We start from the raw sequence: 27,367 nt of genomic DNA, 5'->3' as shown, positions 1-27,367 counted from the left end.
AGGTAGTACAGGGGTTAAGGTGCATGCCTTACGAGCTCCATCTCCATATGGTCTCTGAAATACTGCATATGGTCCTCTGAAACACTGCCACAAATGATCCCTGAGTACCGAGCCAGGACCAGGCCCTGAGTACCGCCAAATATGGCTCAAAACCACACCACCCCAAACATAACAATTTAAAGAGATAAACAGCAATTGATCTGATTTTCTTTTTTTTTTTTTTTTTTTTGCACTTTTTGGGTCACACCCAGCGATGCTTAGGGGTTACTCCTGGCTCTGCACTCAGGAATTACCCCTGGCGGTGCTCAGGGGACCATATGGGATGCTGGGAATTGAAACCGGGTCAGCCACGTGCAAGGCAAACGTCCTAGCTGCTGTGCTATCACTCCAGCCCCAGATTTTCATTCATTTTTTTAATGGACAATAATTTGCTTGATGTTTAATTTTCAGTGTGGGATTTAATGCCACTGTCACTTATTTCTTCCATCGTGGTAGAGTGCTCATAGCCCCCCTTAGCTTTTTTTCCCCCTGCTTTAAATTTTTTTTTTTAATTTAAGCACTCTAATTTACGATACTGTTAATAACAGCAACTTTGACCACCTTAACCACCTTTACGTGTACAATTCGGTTGGCTCCGAATGGCTTGTTAAACATCCAGCCTCCAGAATTTTATCTTGCAAAACTAACACTTCCAATCTACAAAATAACAACTACCTATATCTCCAGGCAATTGCCATTCTGTTCCATCTGTCTGAATGTGACTTCTCTTGATACTGCACATACAAGGAGTCATAGATTAACTATCATTTTGTGAATGACTTACCTAGCAGAATGCATAAGGTCCTTAAGATTTCGTCTGTCTTGTATATGTCAGAGATTTCTTCCTTTTAAGGCTAAATAATAATTCTGTTTTATTGTAGACATCATATTTTGTTTATTCATTAATCTACTGATGGATACATGGATTATTTTTATAAATTTTTTTATAGTTTGACTGTTGTATTTTAATTTTCATTTTAGGATCTTTGCCCTCTTTCTCCCTTGCATTTTACTCACTGAAGAAACTTAGTTACTTATGAAGGTCTTTTCATAGTATATATTTTTGTGATTGCATCTTTATGGTTTAGTTTAATGGTTTCCTTTATGTGTCTTTTTTTTTTTGCTTTTTGGGTCACACCCAGCGATGCTCAGGGGTTACTCCTGGCTTTGCACTCAGGAATTACTCCTGGCGGTGCTTGGGGGACCATATGGGATGCCGGGGATCGAACCCGGGTTGGCCGCGTGCAAGGCAAATGCCCTACCCGCTGTGCTATCGCTCCGGCCCCCCTTTATGTGTCTTTTAAATTAGTAACTCAGGCCATTGTGGCTCAAGTGTTCTGCATAATCTGTGCACATGCAACAAATTTGGCCCTCTGAGCACCACTGAGTGTGGCCCCCCACACCAATATATTACTGATGGACTCTAAAGACTTGTTTCAAATTCTACCTAGATTCCAAAACTTGCCACAAGTGATATGAGGAGGGGAAGGAACCACTGTGCCAAAGATAGTTGGAAATGAGCACCTGAAAACAGGCAAAGGGACAAGCATGATAACCTTTCAGTACCTGTGTTGCAAACCATAATGCCCAAAGGAGAGAGATAGAAGAAAAGTGCCTGCCATTGAGAAAGGCTGGGAGGAGGGTGGTGGGAGGGAAACCGAGGACGTTGGTGGTGGGAAATGTTCACTGGTGAAGGAATGGATGATAGAACATTGCATGATTGAAACCCAGTTATGAAAAACTTTGTAATTGTGTATCTCATGTTGATTCAATTTGGAAAATACATACATATGTGCATATGTAATACATATATATGCATACATATATGTATTTGTATACCAGGAAAATAAAAAAAAATTTACCTAGGTATTCAAGGAGATAGACAAGATTATTGTGTAATGTTGGTGATCACTAACGAGAATATGTATTTTTAAGTCTATACCCATTGTGGGTGTTACTTATTTCTTTATAGTTTAGTCAACAGCATTAACATTTAGGATTTTGATATACAATGTTAACTGCACCCCACCACCACCAAAGTGCTCAAGACTCTTCACCACTATCCCTGTGTAATTCCTACTCTATCTCATTACTACTGAATCATCTCCCACTGCATGGTAGTCTGAGATCTGTCACCATTCAATACTGTCTACTCCTGTTTTGTATCTCTGTATACAATAAATGACTGAGATCATCTAGTATTATTCTCCCTCTGACATTTTAAGTTCCTCCCATGTTGCAGAAAGATGCATGATTTTATCTTTTTTTTTATGTAGATATACAATACAGCCTCTTTATTGATCCATGTTTCAACATTTGGGTTGTTTGCATGTCCTGGCTATTGTACTAACTGTTGCACTGTACGTGGGGTGCATATATATTTTTTAATTAATGTTTTTGTGTCTTGGATATAGATGCCAAGAATTGCTGGGTTATATGGGAGCTCTATTCTTAACTGTTTTCAGAAATCTTCATACTGTTTTCCATAAAGGCTGAACCATACAACATTCTCAGCAAGAGTGAATGAAGGAAAGTTCCATTTTCACCACAACTTTGGCAACTCTTCTTATTTCCAGTCTTTTTTTTTTTTTTTGGTTTTTGGGTCACACCCGGCGATGCACAGGGGTCACTCCTGGCTCATGCACTCAGGAATTACTCCTGGCGGTGCTCAGGGGACGATATGGGATGCTGGGAATCGAACCCGGGTTGGCCGCGAACCCGGGTTGGCCGAGTGCAAGGCAAACGCTCTACCAGCTATGCTATCACTCCAGCCCCCAGTCTTTTTCATATATGACATTCTCACTGGTGTGAGATGATACCTCATTGTTTCAGTATGATAATAAGTAATGAGTATGATAATAAGTGATGAGGAACAGTTTCATATGACTACTAGCCTGAAGTTTTTAATTCATTTCCTCTCTGTTTTTGATGGAATAATTTATTTTGTTGATGAATTTTGTGAATGCTTCATATGATCTTGAATATTTGCCCCTTAACAGATGTGTGCACATGTTTCTTTTATTTGGTAACTTATTTTAGTCAGAGTTTCTTTTACCATACAAAAACCTTTTTTTAAAAAAAAAATTAAATCACCGTGAGATAAACAGCTGCAAAGTTGTTCATGATTGGGTTTCAGTCATACTGTGTTCTGACACCATCCCTTCATCAGTGTACATGCATTTTTTAACTTGGTGTAGTGCCATTTGTTTATTTTGTTGTTCTTGTTTTTTTTTTTTTAATTTGGTGTATGTAGTACCATTTGTTTATTTTGTTGTTCTTGTTTTCTTGGACAATGGAGTCAACTCATTGAAGATACATTTGAAGTCCATATCCTGGGGAGTTCTGCCTCTGTTTTCCTGTTTTATGAATACTGGTCCATTTGGGGGGAGTTTAATCCACTTAATTTTTGGTTTGGGGGCCACACCCAACAATGCTCAGAGATTTCTCTTGACTGCAGTCAGGAGTCACTCCTGGCAGTACTCTTCGTACCATTTGTGGTGCCAGAGATAGAACCCTAGTTGGCCACATGCAAGGCAAGCATCATATATCCACTTAACTATCTTTCCATTTTGAATGAACTTTCTTACATTGTGTGAGATATGGACCCAGTTCCATCTTTTTTTTTTGCATATGCCTATCCCCTTTTTCCAGCACTATTTCATCAGTAGCCTTGCTCCACCTTATGAAACCAGAGACTTTGTCATAGATTAACTACCCATATATCTGAGGGTTTATCTCTGGACTCTCTTGGACTCTCAATTCTGTTCTATTAGTCTGAGAGCAAATCTTTTTTTTTTTTTTTTTGAGAGCAAATCTTTATTCCAGTACCACATAGTTTCAGTTTACTATAGTTCTAGAGTATAATATAAAGGAAGAGAGTGCATTACTACCCACCTTCTTGTTTCTCAGAATAGCTCTGGATATTAGGAGGGGATGGTATATGATTTCTTATAAATTTTAGTGGAGTTTGTTCTAGATCCTTGAAGAATGTCATCAGAATTTTGATTGTGATTACACTGAATTTGTTTAATGCTTTAGGTAGGATGCTGATCTTGACCAAATTAATTTCCTGTTCATGAACATGGAATATTTCCTCATTTCTTGGTGTCCTGATATATTTCTTTCAGTAGTGTCATATTTTTCAGTGCATAAAAGTCTTTGACATCCTTTATTGATTCCTTGGTAATTGTTTTGTTTTGGGGACTCACCTGGAAATGCTCAGGAGTTACTCCTGGCTCTGTGCTCAGGAATTATTCCCAGTGGTGTTCAGGGGGTCCATACGGGATGCTGAGGATCAAACCCCAGTTAACTACATGCATGGTCAGCACCCTACCTATTGTGCTGTCACTGGCCTCACTATTTGTTTTTTAAACACTATTTTAATTTTTATTTATTTTTTTAATTAGTGAATCACCGTGAGGGTACAATTACAGATTTATACATTTTTGTGCACGTTTCCCCATACAAAGTTTGAGAACCCATCCCTTCACCAGTGCCCATTCTCCACCACCAGTAAACCCAGCGTCCCTCCCACCCTCCCCAGTCCCGTCTCCCCCCACCCCAAACTGCCACTATGGCAGGGTATTCCCTTTCGTTCTCTCTCTCTCTGATTAGGTGTTGTGGTTTGCAATAAAGGTGTTGAGCGGCCATTGTGTTCATTCTCTAGTCTACATTTGGCACGCGTCACCCCTCCCCCACATGACCTCCGACTACATTTTACTTGGTGTTCCCTTCTCTGAGTTGCCCAGAATGAGAGACCAGCCTCCAAGCCATGGAGTCAATCTCCTAGTACTTATTTCTACTATTCTTGGGTGTTAAGACTCCTAGTCTATTATTCTATATTCCACAGATGAGTGCAATCTTTCTATGTCTGTCTCTCTCTTTCTGACTCATTTCACTTAGCATGATACTTTCCATGCTGATCCACTTATATGCAAACTTCATGACCTCATTTTTTCTAACAGCTGCATAGTATTCCATTGTATAGATGTACCAAAGTTTCTTCAACCAGTAATCTGTTCTAGGGCACTCGGGTTTTTTCCAGATTCTGGCTATTGTAAACAGTGCTACAATGAACATATAAGTGCAAATGTCATTTCGACTATACTTTTTTGCTCCTCTGGAATATATTCCCAGCAGTGGTATTGCTGGGTCAAATGGGAGCTCAACCTCTAGTTTTTTGAGAATCATCCATATTGTTAAACACTATTTTAAATGTGATTTTTTTCATTCGCTTTTATTTTGTTATTTGCATATACAAATGTAACAGATTTTTGTGTATTGATTTCTTGTCTGCTACTCTGAAGTACTGGTTCATTGTTTTTTAGAGTTTTTTTAGTAGGGTCTAGGGTTTTCTAATATTATCGTGTCATCTGCACATAGAGATGGTTTAATTTATTCTTTGTTATTATTATTATTTTTAATTTATTTTATATAAACACAGTGGTTTTACAAAGTGTCCATGGTGATTTGTTATAGGCATTCAATGTGCCACCACCATGACACTTTCCCTCCATCATTGTCTCCAATTTTCCCAATCACCCCTTAAGCCTGCCTTCATAGCAGGCTCTCAGTAATTTATTTTATATTACTTATTATTAATTTGCTCACAGGATGATAAAAAAGTGTTTCTGTAGGAGAAAGTTAGTGAAGATTCTTCTGTCCCACCAAGGAGCCATTAAGCTATTGTACAAGAGATTACTAAAATGCTCATAGGTTAAAACTTCTGTATTTATATTTTGTTACCCGAGATTTGTTGTCATCTGCATTACATTTCATCGAATCTGGTGTGCTACTCATGGTTTTTCAGTGTTGTAGAGTTTGAGATGTCACTCCAAAAAGTCCGAAAATTTTAACAGGTTTGATAATGACTGAAGTTAAATTTTTAACTGAGTGGTGGTTTTGGTACATGTGTGTGACTACCGCACCGGGTCTTCCAGAAGTACAGGGAGAAGGGGAGAGGTAGTCCATCCTTGACTCCCTGAGAGCCTGGAGATTTCGGTCACAAAACCCGAATACCTGAATTTTTCAGCGGGTTAATTTCTGAATGAAGCTCCACCCAAGCAGTGGAGTCCAGCCGGGAGCATGGCGGAGATTCTGGATTGTTGAAGTTTTTGGTTTTTGGGCCTATGTTGGGTGGGTATTGGGCTGATTCACCTCCTTCTAGGTAACTCAGCCTTGCATGGAGTCTGTAAGAATGACAGCAGCTTGTTGGTCTTATTTGAGATTTATTTATGTGTCTCTAGATCAGGACCAGAGAAATGGTTTAACATATTCTTTTCCAATTTGGATGCCTTTGATTTCTTTTTTTTTTTTCCTCTGATTGCTGTGGCAAGGACTTCCAAAACTCTATTGAATTAATGGTTGAAAAATTGGACTGCCTTGCCTTATGTGTGACCTCAGAGGGAAGGCTTTCAGATTTAATCATTGAGTATGAAATGATGTTAGCTTGTGGGTTTGTTGTAAATTGCCATTACTGTCCTAAGGTAGATTCCTATTATCCCTATTTTATTGAGGCTTTTTAATCATGAACGGATACTGAAACTTGTCAAAAAGCTTTCTCTGCATCTACTAATAAGGTTTTTATCCTTCCTTTTGTTGGTAAGCTATATCCTATTAATTGGTTTGTATATATTGACTCACCGTTGCATCAATGGGATGAATCCCACCTGAAGCTAGTTTGTAACTTTTGGCAATTCTTCACCAGGTGATGAATGCAGTATTGGTTCAGCCACAGACTTGACTGAAAGTAGCTCCATGGTGGATGGGGACTGGACAATGGTGGATGAAAATTTCTCTACTCTCAGTTTAACTCAATCAGAGCTTGAGCACATTTCAATGGAGTTGGCAAGTAAAGGGCCTCACAAATCCCAGGTCCAGCTTCGGTGAGTTTCTTAATTTTTTGAACTCAGGAAGTTTAGGATTTGGAACAAATAGGGTAGAACAGGGGCTTCTTTCCTTGGGATGGTTGCCCTTCTGTAGAGCCTAAGCATTAATCATTGTGTCTCTGTTTATATGTAGGTATTTGCTACACATCTTTTTGGAAGCAGGGTGCCTGGACTGGTGCATTCTCATAGGCTTGATTCTTAGAGAATCCTCAGTAATCAACCAAATTTTGGTTATTATCCAGTCTTCAGAAGTAGATGGAGAAATGTTACAGAACATAAAGACAGGACTGCATGCAGTAGACCGGTGGGCCTCTACAGATTGGTAAGTGCTGGTTCAGTTTCCTTAAGTCAATACTCATTGGCTGTCTTGGTGAACTATGTTCTTTGAAGTTAATACAGTTTAATTCAGGTTCATTTATTTGGCAAGTCTTAGTTTGGCAAAAATCAGAATTCCATCATGTTTCATGTGCTTTTAAGGCACATATATAACCTTTTAGATGAGTAACAGCCATCAAAATAGTATTGGTCAGCTTACAGAATGAGTGCAGACAATGACTTAAGCTTATCACAGTACAAATGAGATTAGAATTAGACTGGAAATTGAGATTTATAGTTTTGTAGAATTGAAGGTAATAACCCAAAAGGTATGTTTTTTTGAACACCTGGTGGTGTTCAGGGCTTGCTTTTGGTTCTTTGCTCAGGGATTACTCCAGTTGGGCTCAGGGGACCACATGGGGTGCCCAAGATTGAACCTGGGCCAGCAATATGCATGACAAGTGGGTAGGCCATTGTACTATCACTCCGGCTCCCAAAAGATTCTTGAAAAGAAACTTAAGGTCTGTAAATTTAACATTCCATGCTAGTTAATTGCTGGTTCTAGACTTCTCTGTCATCAGCTATATATGAGTTCAGACTAATTACATCCCTGACTTGGATCTCATTTTTAATTGAAAATTTAGATATCTTCTCCAGGTCCTTTTTCAAGTCTGAAATCCTGTCTTTTGGTCTTTAGACTACAATTTGCTTTTTAATGTAATAATGCTGGATAAAGGGTGTCAGTCTTTACTGCTAGGAGCCAGAAATGTCAGACTAGGTGCAGCAGGGCGCTTAAGAAGCCTTTTTTCCCTACTTCCATCAGCTCCCTAAACTATCCCCATAACACGTTGATAAATGCTTAATATGAATTTAGAATAAATTCACACCACCTATGGAGTCTTTTGAATGTGGTCCTTTTTCCTCTACTTAGCCCTGGATATAAGCCATTTTTAAATATCATTAAGCCACAACTGCAGAAGCTCAGTGAAATAACAGAAGAGCAAGTTCAGCCTGAAGCCTACCAGCCTGTAAGTTCGGGTAAGACTCCTGAGCAGACCAGCCCGCGGGTAGAGGAGAGCAGAAGCTCCTTGGGCCATGGAAACATCCCCCAGGGTGAAGTTGGAAGTAGCAGTACCATCGGCCGCAAAGAGGAGGACATGACTGGAGCGGAGGAGGAGGCTTTTCAGGATGGGACCTATGACTGCTCTGTGTCCTAGCAGCGGTGAGCTCCACGGGCAGTATTAACTCGAAGTATGCAACTGAGGACGCTGTGTGTGATCTAGGTGGATATTTAACCAGGGAAGAGAATTTAGTGCAGAAACCCTGGTAAAGTATTATCAAACTTTCACCAACTTTTTCTCCTTTAAGGGATCTCTGAGTTTATAAAAATGTAACATCAAGTAAATCACCATTCATTAGAGAAATATTTTAACTATAGTGAAAATAATAAAGAATATTGTACAGATGTATACAAGAATATTTTGGTTTTCTTCATAAAGGTTGGTAGCTCTTAATCCTCAGTGATTATTTTGTCCCAGGTGAGCTTACCTTTTCTGTCTAGCTTCTTACATGTTTTCTGGTTCAGCGTGTGTCCAGACTGCTTTGTTTGCAAATAAATGCCGAGGTATTTGCTGTAGCTCAGCAGGACCTTGAGCTACATGTGTGCCCTGCAGATGAGAGCTCTGGACACCCTCAGGGGCCTCCCGAGTAGATGTGCCGGCATGTGTGGTGTGACGGGGTCTTGCTTTTTGGCTTTTTGTGCCTGCTAAACCCCAGTCCTGCGGGAAAGACGGTAGTTAACCTGTGAATCAGTGTGTGCTTTAGCAAGCTTGATTCCCATTAGCTCAGCGTGGGCAGAGGTCTAAAAGGTTCCAATTAATTGTGCTGTTAGATACCACTATTTTGTATCAAAGAACTGTATCTTTTTGTGAATACTGGGTGTAAATAGACCCAAAGGCATTATTCATATTTTTTAAGGCTTATATTATAATTTGTAAGATTTCTGGATTCTGCATGGCTAGAGATACCCTTGGAATAAAAATTAGGGCTTGCTCTTCTTTCCAAAAATGAAGATTCATCATAAAGGAAAGTAGACTTATTGGTTTGTTCATCAAGTAACCAAGAATGGTAACACCAATCATGAAATGAAACAGGTTTTGTGCAAAGTAATGTAGTTTCTTATTTATTGCTTTTGTAAATTGAATAAAAAGTGGACTTCTATGTAAATAGACTGTCAAACTCAATTGTATTATCACGGCTACTAAAATTAATCTGTAAAGAATGCATTCTTCATTGTAACTTTTAAAGTATTTTATGTATTTTTAGATGACTTAAATTTTAGTTTTCATACATTATGAAAACAAAACTGCATATTCCCTGCTTCTGACTAAACACATATCCAGTGTATGTACTTCTAATTACTTATTACAGTATTAATTTAGATAGCTTGTTTGTATTGTGCAATTTGAACAAAGGAATGCAATGTTATTTTTTACAAAAACAAACTTGTTTATTTTTATAATAACGATGTATTGATGTGGACCAAATTTGTACCACTGTGTAAAATAGCCTCTCTTCTCATAGTGCAATTACAATTTAGAAATAAAACTTGGTCCTCTTTTCTTCTTAAGGTGACCAGATTTAAATGTCCTAGTCAGGTTTCCTTTGAAGGAAAATTCAAAACCAGTTTGAAATTGCATTATTCAAAATTCATCAAACTGTTTTAAAATTACTCAGTTTGGTAGTTCACTGATATTTACTTTTTACATTACAAGTGCAATAACTTCACATACTAAACTCTAGGATGGGTGGAATGTGATTTTTGGTACCTGGTCCTTATGGTGCTACTTTTATTTTAAGTCTTTGTTTTAAACCACCTTACCCTGAATCTAAGATAGAAGATGATGTTTACCATGTGAGTTCATGCAGCCCAGCAAGTTCCTCTCCTGGCCTGGTCTATGAGGAGAAGAACCAGTGTTATTCCGTGTTTGGTATAAATATTCAGTCAATAAAAATTATTTTCCATTGTAAGTAGCTGTTATCTTTTCAAATATTTTGATTTTCTGATCTTGTCATTCTGGATAGCAGGTTACCAATAAGTTAACTATATTTTGGGATTAAGAGCCTATGTAATTCTTTTCTTCTATAAAAATAACTGTTTTCAACCCACAGGAATTCTTATTCTCCAAGGCAAAAAAACTGGGACATGAAAAAATTTTCTGTTTGGTAGTATGTTCTTATGTTTGTCTTGTTTGGTTCGTAACTGTTTAAGCCATAATTTGACCAATGAATTTAAATAAGTATAATTATTTGAAGTTTACTAGATACATTTAAATTATTTGCTGATACCAAAAGTAGTAGTCATTTGGGGATTGAGTCAACTTTTGCTTGTATTTAAACTTGCTGCTGCTTCTGTAATGTGTATATTTTTTATGTGGTAAAGGGCAATAAAATCATTACATAACCTTTGTTTATCTCAGGTTAACAACAAAAAGTCCTATGTATTAAAAACCACAGAAGTATTCTCTTCATTATATAATCCTGCCTCTTAGAGTTTTTCTTACAGAATGACCAAAACATCCAGGAAAAAAATTTAAAATTTACATATTATGAGCATGAAAGTATGAGAACATCCTAGATACCTAACGGAGATTAAACAGTCCACAATAATGATATGGGAAATATCTTTAGTATAGTGGGGGAATGATACAAAATCAATACTAGATTCCTTCAACCCAGCAGGTAAAACTATTTACATATAGGAGAACAGGCATCAGACTTCAGAAGTGGGATTATAAATGACTGACCTTTTCTTGGTATCCCATATTTCTAAGTCTGCTGTCTCTGAATTTGTGTACTCTGGATATTTTGTATAAATGGAATCATATTTCATGACTTTTTATAAGGACTTCTTTTACTTAGCATGTTTTTTAAATGCAATTTTATTAAGAGTCTCCCTAAACGGTGCTGGGGGCCACCAGGTGTAGCCTTGCTCCCAGTTCTAGGGACTTCGAGAACACCCCAGCCCTTAACATGGCTCAAAATTTTTAAGGCTGAATAATATTTTCTTGTATTTATTATATACAAAAGCACTGTATTTGATTATCCACCCACCAGATGAGATGCCCTTGGGTTTCCACTTCTTATGAACTTTCATATAGAAATCTCTATGGAGACGCTTTTCGTTTTCTCCAGCATTGGAACACTGGGTCATATAAACAGTCAATTTGACCATATTACAAAGTACTTGTACTATTTTTTATATTTCCACTACAGTGAAGGAGGATTTCCATTTCTACCATTAACATTTGTTATTGCCTGAATTTTTGGTCATAGCCATCTAAGTTTTGTATGAAATGATAACTGCATTATGGTTTAGATCAGATTTTCCTGCTAATAGATTTTCATACAATTGTTGGTTATTTGTGTATTTGAGCAGAAGGATCCTTGACTATCTCAAAACTGGTCATTTATTTTACTGACTTGCAAGGTTTATGTTTGTAAATGTTTCCTCATTCTCAGGACTTGTGTTCCCACTTTCATGATACTTGTCTTGTAGGCATGTTTTATTCTGATGGTCTTAATCTGTCTGGTCACTTGTTCTTTTTGTGTCAGAGCTAAGAAACTCTGCCTACACAAGGCTTTTTTAAAGATTTATGCCTATATTTTATTCTGAGTTTAATCATGTAACCTCACATTTATGTCTTTGAACCATTCTGAGTCATTTTAGTGTATGTGGTTAAGGTAGTGGATATTTTGTGTACCAGAATCACATTAGGGACTTAGACATGTGAGATATGCCTTCTACCACTGAGCTCTTTGTTGTTTTGGATATGGATATGCAGTTGTCATAGCAGCATTTAGTGAAAACATTCCCCCCCCAGTGGATTTTCAAAGCTATATTACTTCCTATTTGAATGCATGGATTTATATCTGAAGTATCAGTTATATTGCATTGATTTATATGTCTGTTCATAATACCACTATCACTATAGGAACTTATTAAAAATGTGCCTTGTCTTTGCTTTTTAAAGATGCTTTTGGCTACTCCTCGTTCTTTATATTTCTGGATGAATTTTAGGATCAGTTGGTCAATTTCTGCACGTGCACACATGCACAAAAGGCGGGGGTGGGGGTTATAGAGATTGTAATCAATTTTTGATCGATTTTCTGGAAAATGTTGCCTTCTTAGTACTAAGCCTTGTAATCCATGGACAATAGGTGTCTTTCCAGTAACCTGTCTTCTTTAGTTTCTTTCAGCAATGTTTTGTAGATTCCAGTGTAAAAACTTGAATTTTTTTTACATTTCTTCTTACAAGAAGTTTTCTTGTTGCAACTTGTGTTCTTCACTTTTGCATTGTTCTTTATTAGTATATGAAATACTGGGTGGGAGCCAATGGGTAGGGCACTTGCCTTTTACTCAGCGTATGAGAGTTTAATCCCCCATACAGTCTCTCAGACACACCAGAAGTGATCCCTGAGCCAGTAGTAACCCTGAACACCACTAGGTGTGGCTCAAGAAATATTATATACTAAGATTTCTGTAAATTGGATCCTAAATAGTGCTGAATTTATTACTGAGCTTCTTGTGGATTCCTTACCATTTTCTAAATAAAAGACCTGTCATGGGGCTGGAGCGATAGCATTGTGGGTAGGGCGTTTGTCTTGCACGCGGCCGACCCGGGTTTGATTCCCAGCATCCCATCATATGGTCCCCTGAGCACCGCCAGGGGTGATTCCTCAGTGCAGAGCCAGGAGTAACCCCTGTGCATTGCCAGGTGTGACCCAAAAAGCAAAAAAAAAAAAAAACCTGTCTTCTGTAACCAGGGATAGTTTTAATAATCTGACTCCCTCTTGTAAAATTGTTCTCATAGGAATTCCATAGTTTCAATAGATGTGGCAAAGTAATAGCTATTGAATCTTCTGTGGTCATCTCAGGAGGATATTTTATCAAAATTATGCTAATTGAATTATCCCCATATTACCTCTGTTATGTGTTTATTGGGAAAAATTGTTGGGGCTTTGTCAAAATATTGTTTTCTCATTTATTGATGTCATCAATCAGGTGGTAATTCTTAATTTCATTCCATTAATACGGTGTTTGAGATAAATCCTTGGTTATGGTACCTTGGCTTTGATCCCCAGCACACACACACATGCCTCTAAATCAGATTTCAAAAAAATATGCTGGTGCATTCTACAATTGCCTAGGATAAGTATCCCATTTACAATATTTAACAAGTAAGGACTGGAAAGATAGTACAGTGGGTAGGCACTTGCCTTGTTTGTGGCTTACCTGGGTATATTCCCTGAGCACAGCTAGATGTGTTGCCCACAAAAACCAAAAAATATTTAACAAATGAAGCCAAAGACATAAGACCATATTATTGGCTTCACTGGCTCTGAAATGCAAGTTTAAGTTAATAATGCAAGTTTCCTGTGTTAGCCAATGATAATTTGGTATGATTCAGTAGATTTTTTGTTTGTTCAGGGGCTATTCATGCAATGTGGGGGGGCATATATATCTAATATATATCTATGTGTAGTCCCAGGGCTCAAAACTGGGTCAGTTGCGTGCAAGACAGCAAGGCAAGTTGTCTTCTTCAGGCCTATTCTCTCTCTCTCCTCTCTCTCTTTCTCTCCCCGATTCTTAGGTTATATGGGTGTTCTGGGAATGTTAAAAATATCACACAAAAATAATTGGCAATAAATTTCCTGACTTAGCTCAGCAGGGGAAACTTGTACACATGCTCCAGCGGCCACACCTTCCAATGAACTGTTAATAAATAAATAAATTTACTCAAAGTGAGAGAAGCTGCACAAAAATCTTAGATTTCTGTCAGTGTTATGTGAGAATTTTAACATTTACTAGACATCCTTTTTATTCATAGTTACAGGGGATTCCAACTGAAATAGTGTTTCAGTAGCAAGTTCTTCATGTCCATCACCCATTAATATAGTAATAATTATATACTTACAGAGGCTTAACAGCACTTCTTCAAATGTGGGTATACAACAGAACATAACATTAACAAAGATTTATTAAAGAAACCTCAATACTAGCAGGTTAAAAATTTTATTTTAATAACATTGTAAGGCAACAATTAGTCCTCAGCATATCAGCAAACCAATGAACCAAATGGATGGACATGATCGTTTCTTTCTACATTTCCTGAGTCAGTAAGCTCGGTTTATGCCCCACCCCCAACCCCAGCCCACTTCTAACATTTTAGAATTCTATCATAATTTTGTATGAACAGAAGTACTTAATACAATAGCTCTTAGGTCAGACTCAATGTGTCTTTTTACAGAATTTCTTCAAAAACCATAATTCTTCCTTCTTTCACTGAATGTTCAGTTCTGTGCTGCTTACATTTAAATTCTGTAGAAAATAATGCATTTTAGGAAAAAAAAGTCCTTTAGTTTCAGAGGCTACTGATCTGCTTGCTAGTGTGCTTATTATTAACAGTCATGAACTTGTGTATAATTACTTAACCATTTCTAAACATAAAACAATTCCCCAGAATATTAAGCATGCCCTGAGACTAGTAAACATTTTTGTCGCTACTGACCTCACAAAATCTTGAAGCTTCATAATGCTAAAGAAAAATAAAATTGTTTAAATAGGAAAATAACCCAAAGGCAAAGAGAAAAATCATGATTATTGCTGAAAGAGGGTAGAACATCCTTAAAGGAGGAATCAGAGGAACTATTTGTTTTCCTTAGTGCCTTTCTCACTACAGATTTTTTTTTTCCTTTGCTACAATTCCTTGTGCTCTATATCAGAATAACCACGGGGACAAAAAAAATATATCCACATTTTCAAATTCATTGATATTACTGTTTCTTTTTCTCCACAACTGTGATTATATGAGCAATGAACACTGCAAACATGTACTGCCTGGCAGAAATACTTGACAGCCATAGACTGAGAGCATCAGAGACTGTTAAAGCATGGTTTCTACAAAATCCAAGGACAAGAGTAGTTGCAAGTTCAGCATCTGCACGTTGTAAATTTACATGTCTTTTAGCTCTGGCTACAGCCCTCTCAGTGTAGACCCAGTCAAAATTTTTTCAGGAGTTACAATTCAGTTAAGCAATAGTTGTATGGTAAAGAAAAGTATAATGTACAAGTAGCCTTAAGAGTTTCCTCCAGCAACACATACTAGGCTTGGATTTGATGCCACTATTGTTTTATTATGGCTTTTAAAACATTTTTTGGCCTAGGCATTTTTCCACTTCCTGAAAAAGACGGAATCTAGCAGAACTTAGCACTGATCTCACTAAACCCTTCTGCTGCAGCTGCCACTGGACCCACTAAATCGTAAGAGGCACTGCTGTGATATGCCTTGCGAGCTACATGCCCATCTTCATCAAAGTAAAAAGCACCTTTCAGTCCCAAGGCTTCCATTAGACATGATCTGAATGCCACGGTTACATGTCTAGTGGTTTCTCTCCAGTGCCAACTACCTCACGTCTCAGGAAAAACAAGTCCACTGGACAGTAACTAAGAAACGGATCTGTTCAATTGGACAAAAGACACTTGAGAAGTACAGATGCAGGGCATCAATAGAATTAAGCACTAACCTTGGTTAGCAGGTGAATCCTTCAAAACAGATATATTTGGAAAATTTCCAGCCTCCTCCCCACTCTCCTCACTCAGATTAGTCACCATGACAACTCAGTGCTTCAAAGAAGAAAGTTAAGAGTTGAAAAATACAGAAAATAGCTGAATAAATGCTCCTTTTCTCAAAATGATTATGGTGGAGAGAGGAATCAGAGGTTTAAGAGGAAAACAGGCAATAAAAGTATCATAAAGGGAACGGAGCGAAAGTACACCAGGTATGGCATTTGCCTTGCACACAGCCAACCTGGGTTCCATCCCCAGTACCCCAAATGGTCCCCTGAGCACCACCAGGAGTAATTCCCAAGTGCAGAGCCAGGAGTAACCCCCGAGCATTGCCAGGTGTGACCCAAAAAAACAAACAAAAAAAAAGTCAAAGTGTAATAATAAATCACAGGGCACCCCTGTCAGGATAGGAGCCACTTAACAGGGGTCCTGGGCTTCAGTGCAGCGGAGAAAGCATGGTCCAAAGGCCTGAAGGAGCAGGACTCTTGGCACAGGCTGAGGCGCAAAAGCCCCGTGGGTGTTCCCTAGCACTTACATTTGCTCTCCAGGGACCAACAGAGTTAGGTCTCCACCATATTCACACAAAATGGTCTAGGACTTCACTGAGAAATGTTATTTGTCTTACCTTCTACATCTTTCATGATCCTAAAGGAATAACTGAAGTGGTTTGTTGGCTTTTGTCCTTAAGGTCATAGAAAAGATGCAAATGTGTAGTGGCAGTACCCACAGGTGTTTATGTACCAGAAAACTGGTATTTTTCAAGTGTCATAAAGGCCATGCATCACTACTTAACAGCATAACCATTATAGTGACCTGAAAGGTGTTAGCCCACAAAACTCTGAACTCATACTCATTAAAAACTCACTGGCTTGCATTTTTTCTGTGTAACAAAGGACAAAACTGTCACACAGACTATCTCACTGGATCATGGTCTTAAAAGTTCATCTACAAGATTAAAAAACAAAGAGCTTATAGGTGCACACCCAGGCAGAAGGAAATGTCCAATCTGGAAACTTCTCTTTCAGAGCATCCAGCTGGGAGGACCTCTTTTCTTCCCCAGAAAGATAGTGGGCAGCAGTGGCCACGGTGACCATTCCCTCGGGTTGTTCTTCCAAGACCTGGCAGAGAAAAATCAGTTATTTCTATGGTTTTATGAATACACAATACTGATGACTAGCTTCCTGCCCGAAACACCTAGGAACACTGGATCAATAACAATCAATGCTTGGAAATCCTGACCTGTACTTCTATCCAGAATTGCCAGGCAGAGGCCTGGAGTCCATGGGAGTAAAATACAAAGTAGTCTCCTCCTTTACTTGTGACTGGAGTCCCATTGCCAAGAGACCACTGAGAGAGCGTTGACCCTTTGTGGGTTCGAACATAGAATGACATATGTGTTGGTCCTGAAAGAAAAGAGGAAAGATTGAATTGCTGAATCTCCGAAACAGTCATCAAATGACATGCAATTAACCCACCACCCAAACCAGATCATAAAGATTAATGCCTTTTCATGTCAGAGCTTCCAGGAGGCTAATGGAGAGCTACCCATTTGAACCATGAGTATGCATCAACAGTGACAGGGATGAAATGCAGCATATAAGGTATAGAACTTACAATAAGAAAACATGTTCAAATCTTGGCATTGTCATTTAACCACACAAGAGTAAAAGTACCCATGAATCTTAGACATCTATAGAATAAGCTTCCCCCAACAGCTGAAAAAAAATGACAAAAAACTGAAAGTGATTTAAATACATCAGATAGATTAAAAAGACAAATACTGAGGATACAGTAAAAGTTTAATGTCTAAATGTTGCATGTAACAAACACTGAAAATAACCCTAGGATAAGTTCAAGGGGAACAATATAAACCATCAGAGCCCCTCAAGAACAGGAAGGCAAAGTGATGAAGAAACAATAGTTAATCCACTGATAAGAATTTTCCAGAGTTGAGGATTACAGGCACCGAATCAAGAGGCCTGAAGCATCTAGGCAGAAATAGACTCAACTAGGAAAATGGCAAGACACACTAGTCAAAATACCACAAGCTAAAGAGAGACAATACTGAATGCATCAAGATCAAAAAAAAGGAACGTAGAGAAAAAGGAAAGCCCATAAGACTCACATCAGATCTACCAAATAAGATGTTCAAGCCAAAAAAAAGTGTAGAGGATGTAGTACAAAAAATGAGCACTTAGCCAAGAATACTCAATCCAGATATATTATCAATCAGATCTGAAATAATACTGAGCTTCATGGCCAGATGACAGGCAACAACTTAATTCATAGTCTTTAAAACTAGTTTTACAAGAAGCATTAAAAGAGCTGCTTTTTTAAAGGACAAGACAAACTTCCCAACATGTGACATGGTACTAAGAGTGTATATGGTTGCCCTCTACTAAATTAAGAAAAATATGTTTGCTCCTAGCTTGCTAAAGGGTTTTACACATTTTCAATAACAAGTCAACATCTCATTTACATTGTAAGAAAGAAAGAGTATTTGGCTGAATAAATAGTACAACAAATGAGAGTGCTTTCCTTGCATGCGGCTGACCTGGGTTCAGTCCCCAATACCCCATGGTCTCCCAAGCTCTGCCAGTGTGAGCCCTGAGTACAGAACCAGGAAATGAGCCCTAAGAATCTCTGGGTGTACCTCTCCAAATTTTTTTTCAGTAAATATTGCCCTATGCAGTTGCAAAGAACAGTGGAACCATGCCATATGCTGCAACCTGGATGGAACTGGAAGATAACATGTTGGACAGACACAGATGATCTCACGTATTCGTGGCATACAGAATAAGTGGATGAGAGAATGCAGTGTTTTAAGGGAGAAATGCCTTGATCCTAGGACTATAGAGAGTAGACGGACAGAGAAGGAAAGAAATCAAATGGGGAAGGAGGAAGATGAGTAAGAGAAGTAATGGGGGAACAGATGAGGGGCCTCTGGTATACGGGTAATGTGGGGGAAAGGTATAGCTATATATCCAAAGTACAGGCTCAAGAACACTGAAAACACAAGATCCAAAATACAACCATCAAACTTTATAGTGTGCCTGTCAAGGTAGCAGGCTGGGGTGGCACAGTGGGGGTGGGGGGTAGGGGTACGGGACAAGGGAACACTGGTGGAGAGAAGTTAACACTAGGTGTCAACTTCCTTTTTTTAAATAATAGGACATTATATGTAAAAACTGCAACCACCAATTGTAAATCATGGTTCTTTAAAAAAAATTAATGAAAATAGACCTAGAAATATAAATACAATAGATTAAGCAAAGAAGATATCATACAAAAGCAAGAATATAAAAAATAAAAGACAAAATCATAAAAGTGCTATCAAAGTAGAGACCAAATATCAGTACTGAATACCAGTATATTAGATACCTGACTGCCATTACATAAAATTTTTGCTTTGGTATAAAGCCACTCAAATATATACTGTATTCAAAGAAACTGCACAATTTTTTTTTTTTTTTGGCTTTTTGGGTCACACCTGGCTCTGCACTCAGGAATTACCCCTGGCGGTGCTCAGGGAACCATATGGGATGCTTGGAATCGAACCCGAGTCGACCGTGTGCAAGGCAAACGCCCTACCGGCTGTGCTATCGCTCCAGCCCCAAAACTGTACAAATTTTTGAAGAGGCCTGAAAGCCCCAATAATCCACACACCTCCAAGCCTGGAGAGCCCCAAATCTCCCTCCATGCTGCACCCTGCCCGGCCAGGCCCGTCTCATATCCGGGTATCCTCCAACTGAGGCAGGGCCCCGCAGAGCCTGGACATACTGCCATCAAGGCACAGTCGGCCACATGCCTGCAAGCATGAGGAACCCCACCCCTCTGTTCTTTGCACTGCACCACTTTTCTAAGCTAACCCTGGGATTGGGCCTGCTTCTCGTCTGTCTATACTACAACCTAGCTGGGTGCCCTGTGGAGCCCAGACTCGCTAGCTTCACTGTACACCCCAATCAGCCATGTGCCTGGAGACCCGGGAACCCCATCCTCCCTCCGCCCATGAAATACCCTATTCCTAGGCCAGGGACTGAGTCTGCCTGATGTCTAACATGCTCCAACCTAAGTGCGCCCTGTGGAGCCCGGACCTCCCCTGCCCTGCTCAGTCAGGTGCCTGCAATCCTGGGGGAACCCATTCTGCTTAACTCAGCTTAAGTGTAAGCCAGGGACTAGGCTTGCTTCATGCCTCAAGCCTGGGGAATGGGATCCTTCTGCCCTGCAAGCCACACCATGCTGCTAGGTGAGGCCAGGGATAGGCCCGGTCTCATGTCTGTACTCTAACCTACGTGAATGTGATGCCCTGCACAGCCCCGACTTCCCCACACTATCGCTGACCAGCCTGCAAACTAGAGAACCCCATCCTTCTGCCCCTGTCTCCTTATGCTGCCCCTAGGCCAGGAATTGCATCTGCTCTGTGTCCATCTATCCTTCAACCTAGGTAGCTGCCCAGTGAGCCTAGAAGTCCCCCGCTCTGCACTCCAGCCCTGACAGCCATGTCCCTGCAAGCCTGGGGAACCCATCTTTCTGCCCTGGGCCCTGTACCCTGACCAAGGACTGGGTCCACCTCATGTCCACTATCCTTGAACTTAGGTGGGTGTGCTCTAGAGCTCAGACCTCCCCCACTCCACCCTCAAGTCTTGACATCTAAAAGCTGGGGGAACCCCATCCTTCTGCCCTGCCCTCCTTAGCCACTAGGCTAGCCAGAGATTGGGCCTGCTTCTCATCATTCAAGCTAAGTGGGAGCCCAGTTCTCCCCTTGGGCCTGGGAGCCCCAAATAGCCACATGTCTTCAAGCCTGGAGATTCCCATCCTTCTGCCATCCATGTCTAAACAGGACCTTGGGCTACGCCAGTGACTGGGTCTGCTCACATCCATCTATCGCCAATCTACCTGGGTGCCCTGAGGAGCCTGGAATTACCCACCCTGCCCTGAAGCCCATAACAACTACATGCCTGCAGCCTAGGGAACCCTTCCCTTCTGCCCTGTGAGCGGGCTAGGCTAGGCAGGGATCAGGTCCACTCCTTTTCCTCTATCTCCAACCTAGGTGGGGGACCTGCAGAGTTCAATCTCCGCCACCCCACCCTCATGGCCCATCAGCTACATGGCTGCAAACAGGACCCCTGTTCTTCTTCCCTTCCCACTGTACCCACCCCTAGGCAAGACCAGCTATTGGGCCTGCTCTAGTGATTCAGGACTAAAGCTCTGAAGAGAGGCAATCAAACAGCTAAAATACATGGGAACGCTGGTCTCAGCAGCTAAACACTCGGGGCATCATCTGGAGGCAGGTGACCTTGGCATCCACACCCATGCCACACTACTGCAGTCACACCAGGGGCTCAACTCCACTGATTCACGAATATTCTCTCCAGAGACACCAAGCTGCTGTCAGTTTAGTTTTTCAGTGCCCAGGCTGAGAACTCTGGGTGTGTGTGGGGAGGGGGTGTCAGGAAGCCTCCCCCACTCCCTGTACTTCTGGAAACTCGTGCAGCCTCACCCACCGCCCATATCCACTGCCTGTCAACTCATTTGCCCAGACCATATATCCGGAAGTCTCTGGACCTCCTAATTCCTCAATACTGAAATTTGAGTAGGAACACGCCAAATTCGCTGGGAAAGTAACCTAGAAGCCAACTAAACTCAGCAAACAAAAACAGTAACTCAGAAGGCTCAACTAGCAACAACTTAGTAAATTCTTAAACAAGGACTTTACAACCCAGTGATAAGATATAACAATTTCTACATAAAAATTGATTTTTATACATATTGATTTTAATATCAGAGCTTTGTTATCTGATCAGCTTTAACTCTAGAATTGTATCAATAGGCATGGCTTTTGTCTATATTAAATTTTTTTAAAGGCACAAATGTTTAGTTATAAGATAAATTCTACAGACATAGTATATAACATGATTACAGCTAGAACTAAGGTAGTATACATATGAAAGTCATTACGGAAATATATCCTGAGTTTTCATCACCAAAAAATAAAAAAACATCCAATGTAAAAGTGTCCAAAAACATCAAGTTGCCTAGTAATCAACTTAAGAGGTGAGAGAACTATACGATGAAAAATTCAAAACACTGTATAAACTGAAAAAGACCTTAGATAAAGGCAAAACATTCCAGGCTCATGGATAAGAACCAATATTGTCAAAATGACCACACTACCCAAACTAATATGTAGATTCAATGCATTCTATACCCAAATACAGACCACATTCTTCAAGTGCTGGGTAACATTGGGTTGTCCTTGCTCCTTCTGCAGGGAGCTTAGGTTTACTGAGTTACTCCCACAAGAATGCCCCTGAGGCACACCCAATTCCATCAAGCACTAATAATCCTATATTGCTTTTCTCTTTCCTTTATGTCATTTGCATGGCTTAATTAGCAATGTCCACTTTGTACAGACACAGGAAGACAGTGGATACAATCCTTTTTTAACATGGGTGTTAATTGATTCCGAAACAATATTTACTCCTGGGCATTCATCATATTTACCTTACTTAAACCTCAGTAGTCCTCACTAACTAACATCCGCAAAAGGAGGGTCCCAGGGCAAGCTGTAAGCTACCCTGACATTAAAAAGGGACAAAATAAGTTAAAAGCACGATCATGGAACAAACTCTGCCATGACCCAAAAGAAGTAATTGAATAAGGACCCTGCTGGGGTTAGGAAGACTAACCTGGCCTGAGGACTGCACTCTGGGATATATATCGAGATGTCCCCAGGAAGAACCAACCTTTAGGCGTAATATATCTCTTACTGTGTTCATACAAAATGACTAGAAATATTATAAGAAGTAAATTTAATTTGGTTAAATGGATTACTAGTTGAGGAAAAGAGAAAGGGTCTCAAGGGTGGATGGAATCCCACCCTTGAGACCCTTGAGCAGATCACCCAGTGATGAAGAGGTGGTGTATACATATGTATATATGTATATATGTATATATATACACACATATATATGATGGAATATTACACAACTGTAAGGAATGATGGAATCATGAAACTTGCTGCAACAAGGATGGAATTGGAAGACATCATGTTGAGTGAAGTAAGCTAGAAGAAAAAGGATTAAACAGTATGGTATCACTTTTATGTGGTATTTAGAATAACTGATGTGAGGCTGGAGCCATAGCACAGCAGGTAGGGCGTTTGCCTTGCATGCAGCCAACCCGGTTTTGATTCCCAGCATCCCATATGGTCCCCTGAGTACTGCCAAGAGTAATTCCTAAGTGCATGAGCCAGGAGTAACCCCTGTGCATTGCCAGGTGTGACCCAAAAAGAAAAAATAAAATAAAATAACTGATGAGAGAATGCAGTGGTTTAAAATGGAGATGCCTAGATCATCCAGAGCCCCAGAATATAGGTAGAAAGAAAGAGAGTTGGGGGGAGAGGGAAAATCAGAAGCAGATGAGAAGAAACGGGAAAGGTCAAGAACAGTGAAAGCATGAAACAAACTTAAAAATGTGTCTGTCGGGCTAGGGTTTGGAGTATGGGAGGGAACCTGGGAACACACTGGTGGAGGGAAGTTGACACTGGTGTTGGATCAGTGCTGAATGAATACTCCGTGTCTAAAACAACTATGAATAACTTTGTAAATCATAGTGCTTCAATAAAATAACTTTTATAAATTTATAGACAATGACATTTCAGAAAGGTGTAATATTTAAAAAATTATGGGCTAAAGATATGGATCACAGAGCTGGCGCCAAGTTTTATATACAGAGGCTCTGGGTTTGACCCCTGGTACCCCATGACAATACCTGAGCCAGGTATAGTCCAAAAATAAAGATCAAGGAGAAAAATCCTACCATTCCCTGTATTTACTAAAATTAGTATTTAATAAAATTAAAAACAATACCTTACTTGAAGAAATCCATAAAATGACAACTGTTTCACACAATAAAAAAAAGAAACCTTACTCCTCGAGCCAAGAAAACAACAGAGAACTTTGCACTAATATCACGAATAAATTAAGGATGCTCACTGTGCCCACAGCTCCTCTGTATTATGATACAAATATAAGACAGTAGGGCAACGAGTTTAACTAGAAGGCATGAGAATCAGTAAAGAAGAAATAAGACTATTTGCAGATAAGATCAGTCACGTTCTATACCTAAGCTTTTGTATGGCTCTGGCTAGGAATAGTTTTATTTTTATTTATTTTGGATTTGGGATGCTCAGGGCTGACTCCTGGCGGGCTCAGGAGATCATATGGTATGACAGGTATTGAACCCAGTATGAAGATGTGCAAGGCAAGCACCTTACCTGCAGTACTATCTCTGGCCTCTAAGAATGGTCTGCTTGCATGCACCCATACACACACTCTTTATTTAAACACTGTGGTTTACAAAGTTGTTCATGATGATTTGTTACAAGCATTTCCTTAGAAGACAATTAGTGAAAAGTGTTATATCTCATCATGCAGATGGTCTTCCGAGTATTTTACCTCCCGTAATCTGGGAGCTTCCCTGCATTCCCTCCTTCCCCATTCCCCCATAAATAAAATGTTTTCTGAAAACAAAAAAATAAATGAGAAAATAAAGAGCAGTTTAGAAAAAAAATAGAATATGAGGGCTGAAGGGTGTGGTGTTGGAATTATATACACTGTAATCATTGTTGTATGATCACAAAACAAAACTGTAATCAAAACTAAACTGTAATCACAGTGCCTTCATTTATATGCAACATGTGCTTCAATTATGGCTAAATATCATATGTTCTTCTAAGTTGGCTATTATGGCTATTACATTTATATGTATGTGAATTTATATTAGCACTATTAACAGGCTATTTATTAAAAATTTTTAAGATATAATGAAGACAACAAAAAACTGTCAAATGACTCACCTTTCGCTTCAAATGTCAGTTTTACAGAGTCCCAGGGTGTCTGTTCTTTGGATACAAGTCTGAAATGTGCAGGATCTCTTGGAGAGACTTCTGGGGCAGGAAGATACCAGCTTTTTCTGTTTGGAAAGAGAGCCTCCGTACTTAGGATGCTTTATTATTTACTATCAATAACTCATGGAGGGGCAGGAGCGATAGCACAGCAGGTAGGGCGTTTGCCTTGCATGCGGCTGACCGGGTTCGATTCCCAGCATCCCATATGGTCCCCTGAGCACCGCCAGGGGTGATTCCTGAGTGCAGAACCAGGAGTAACCCTTGTGCATTACCGGGTGTGATCCAAAAAGAAAAAAAAAAAACTCATGGAAGTGCTTAGACTGTATGAAACACCTACTGGTGTGTGAGAATAAACTGCTGTAAATGAGCATCAGTACCAATCCTGTGAAGCACAGGCTACAGCAGAATGAAATCTTCCCAAAGTGAAGAACAAAGGCCCCCATGGGATCTAGAATCCACCACCCATCTGATTTCTCCTTCCACCCTGATCTGCAGCCAGTCCTGCACCGCCAAACCATCGAAACTTCCCAGAAATAAAAATAATTTGAGAGTGAAGCTTAACTGCAATCTCTGAGGTCAGTTAGCGGGGCTACTACCTGGCCTACCTACTCAGACTTCTAGAGGCAAGACTGCTGAAATTTGAAAAGGCAGAACGATGCTCTAAAAACGATATCCCACTAGAGAAACAACTCTATCATGATAAGGTAATACATATGGCGTCTATGTTGAATCATTTTAAGTAATAAAATACAGACCTAGTGAACCACCATAAAAAAATGGGTCGTAACAAACTAACATCCAACTAAAGCAGCCAAGTAAGGACCCACCTGTTCAGAAAGTGTACTGGAAGGTACCACGGGAAACCACAAAAGGGTGCATTCTCCTCACAGTTAGTTCGGATGGTATCATTGATCTCAGGAATGTGGGGCGTTATGTGAGACATCCCAGTGTAATCGAACCCATTGATCCATATTCCAGAGTCCTGCTTAACTACGTTTCCATCTAGGCCATGAAAGGTTCTAGTCGTATGCTGAAAAGAACAAGACTAATGAAAAAAAGTGCTTCAGCTACTTCACCCATATTCCCACCCCCAGATAAACACAAATCAATTAAGTCTGACAATTCCAAGTAACCATGTGGACATAGAGTCAGAACTCACATACACTGCTGGCACGTGAATACCCTGGCACAATCTCTTTAGGAAACTGCTTGGCAGTTACTGAATTAATATGGACATACCCTTCAAGCCGGCCCTCTCCTGAATCTGCACCATACAGAAATCTGCAAGATTCAAGAGGACTGACTGGGAACTGTTCACATTAGCAAAAGCTAGAAACCATCCAAATGCCCAAGAACAATATAAATGACAAATTCCCTGGGGCCTCCTCCCACAATGAGACTATTCGCCAATAAAAAACAATTAATTACAGTGGCAAAACAGCAAGAGAGTCTCACTTGGTCGTGGGGAAAAAAAGAAGTCACAGTATCTAACATCAGTTTTTGCTAGCATTTTAAAATGCCTATTTTAAGACAGTATTGACTGATGAAAAGGCCTTGGCCTTAGATTATGACTGAGACTAACAAGTAATGGGAGAGGAGGGAAAAGGGAACCAAAAGTGATACAAGGACAGTGGGAGAGGGTTTTGGCACATTAGTGGTGGTGAAGGTGTAGTAGCACCTTTTTTTTTAAAGATTTTTTTTTAATTTTATTTTTTTATTGAATCACCATGTGGAAAGTTACAAAGCTTTCAGGTTTAAGTCTCAGTTATACAATGCTCAAACACCCATCCCTTCACCAGTGCACATATTCCAGCTCCAAGAATCACAGTATACCGCCCCCCACCCCCCCACCCCGCCTGTGTAGCTGGTAAATTTCACTTTGTTTTCTCAAAGTAATCAAAGTAAACTTTGATTACATTCAATATTTCAACAAAAAACTCACTATTATTGTTTGGAGTTTCCCCCACCAACGTCGGACCTGCTGAAAAGGAAGCATTTGATAATTTGTTTTCCATTGCTGAGGATGAGGAGATATGAGGTCGTGCGGCTGCAATAGCGGCCAAGCAGTTTTGGATTTCTGTATTTTAGTATTTTAGTAACTAAGTCTAATTTAACAAGTAACTAAGTCTAACAGTAGCTTTGTATAGCAAAACCATAAATGTTAACACTGTTGTAACTATGTTAACTATAATCACTTGTATAACTTGTCATCCCATTGTTCATCAATTTGTTCGAGCGGGGGGCCAGTAACATCTCTATTCATTCCTGTCGCATGCTAGTGTAGCCCAATGGCATCTGCTTGCTCCAGGAACACAAAGAGCCTCAAACTGTTCATTTAGGGTTTTGACAAAGAAGTCTGACCCATCTCATAGGTGGGCGGCCACGCGGTCTTGATGTCCCATGGAATCTAGTCGGTAACAGCTCTAGTCCAGCAGTCATCTCTAAATCGCATTATGTGTCCAGCCCATCTGACTTTCAACACCTTGGTAAATGAGACAGCGTCCCTGATTCTTGATCATCGATGGAGGTCAGATCTATGGATTCCTTCTCTCATCTGAGTGAAATGTGATACTCCAAGCATAGGTC

At 39.8% G+C, this 27,367-nt stretch overlaps 2 protein-coding genes across 5 annotated transcripts in view; one reads left to right on the top strand and one right to left on the bottom strand.

Moving 5' to 3' along the window:
* RIC1 (RIC1 homolog, RAB6A GEF complex partner 1) overlaps window positions 1–10,714 on the top strand; it is a 101,581-nt gene extending 90,867 nt beyond the window's left edge. For 3 of the 4 annotated variants that reach the window (XM_055124072.1, XM_055124075.1, XM_004600140.2), the window contains exons 24-26: window positions 6,746–6,923; window positions 7,060–7,248; window positions 8,173–10,714. In XM_055124072.1, coding sequence (XP_054980047.1) covers window positions 6,746–6,923; window positions 7,060–7,248; window positions 8,173–8,458 — 653 coding nt within the window. In that variant the 3' untranslated portion in view covers window positions 8,459–10,714. The remainder of the gene's footprint in view (window positions 1–6,745; window positions 6,924–7,059; window positions 7,249–8,172) is intronic. The other variant, XM_055124085.1, reaches the window with a different exon arrangement.
* Window positions 10,715–14,088: 3,374 nt separating this feature from the next.
* The window catches only part of ERMP1 (endoplasmic reticulum metallopeptidase 1), a 54,537-nt gene continuing 41,258 nt past the window's right edge, over window positions 14,089–27,367 (bottom strand). The window contains exons 12-15 of the mRNA XM_055124098.1: window positions 25,609–25,811; window positions 24,731–24,846; window positions 17,110–17,273; window positions 14,089–16,988 (exon numbers count right to left, since the gene is read on the bottom strand). Coding sequence (XP_054980073.1) covers window positions 16,824–16,988; window positions 17,110–17,273; window positions 24,731–24,846; window positions 25,609–25,811 — 648 coding nt within the window. The 3' untranslated portion in view covers window positions 14,089–16,823. The remainder of the gene's footprint in view (window positions 16,989–17,109; window positions 17,274–24,730; window positions 24,847–25,608; window positions 25,812–27,367) is intronic.

The sequence above is a fragment of the Sorex araneus genome, chromosome 1 (assembly GCF_027595985.1).
Source record: "Sorex araneus isolate mSorAra2 chromosome 1, mSorAra2.pri, whole genome shotgun sequence".
Classification (NCBI taxonomy): Eukaryota; Metazoa; Chordata; class Mammalia; order Eulipotyphla; family Soricidae; genus Sorex; species Sorex araneus.
The sequence above is the reverse complement of the archived record's forward strand: the minus strand, read 5'-3'. Positions and strand labels throughout refer to the sequence as shown.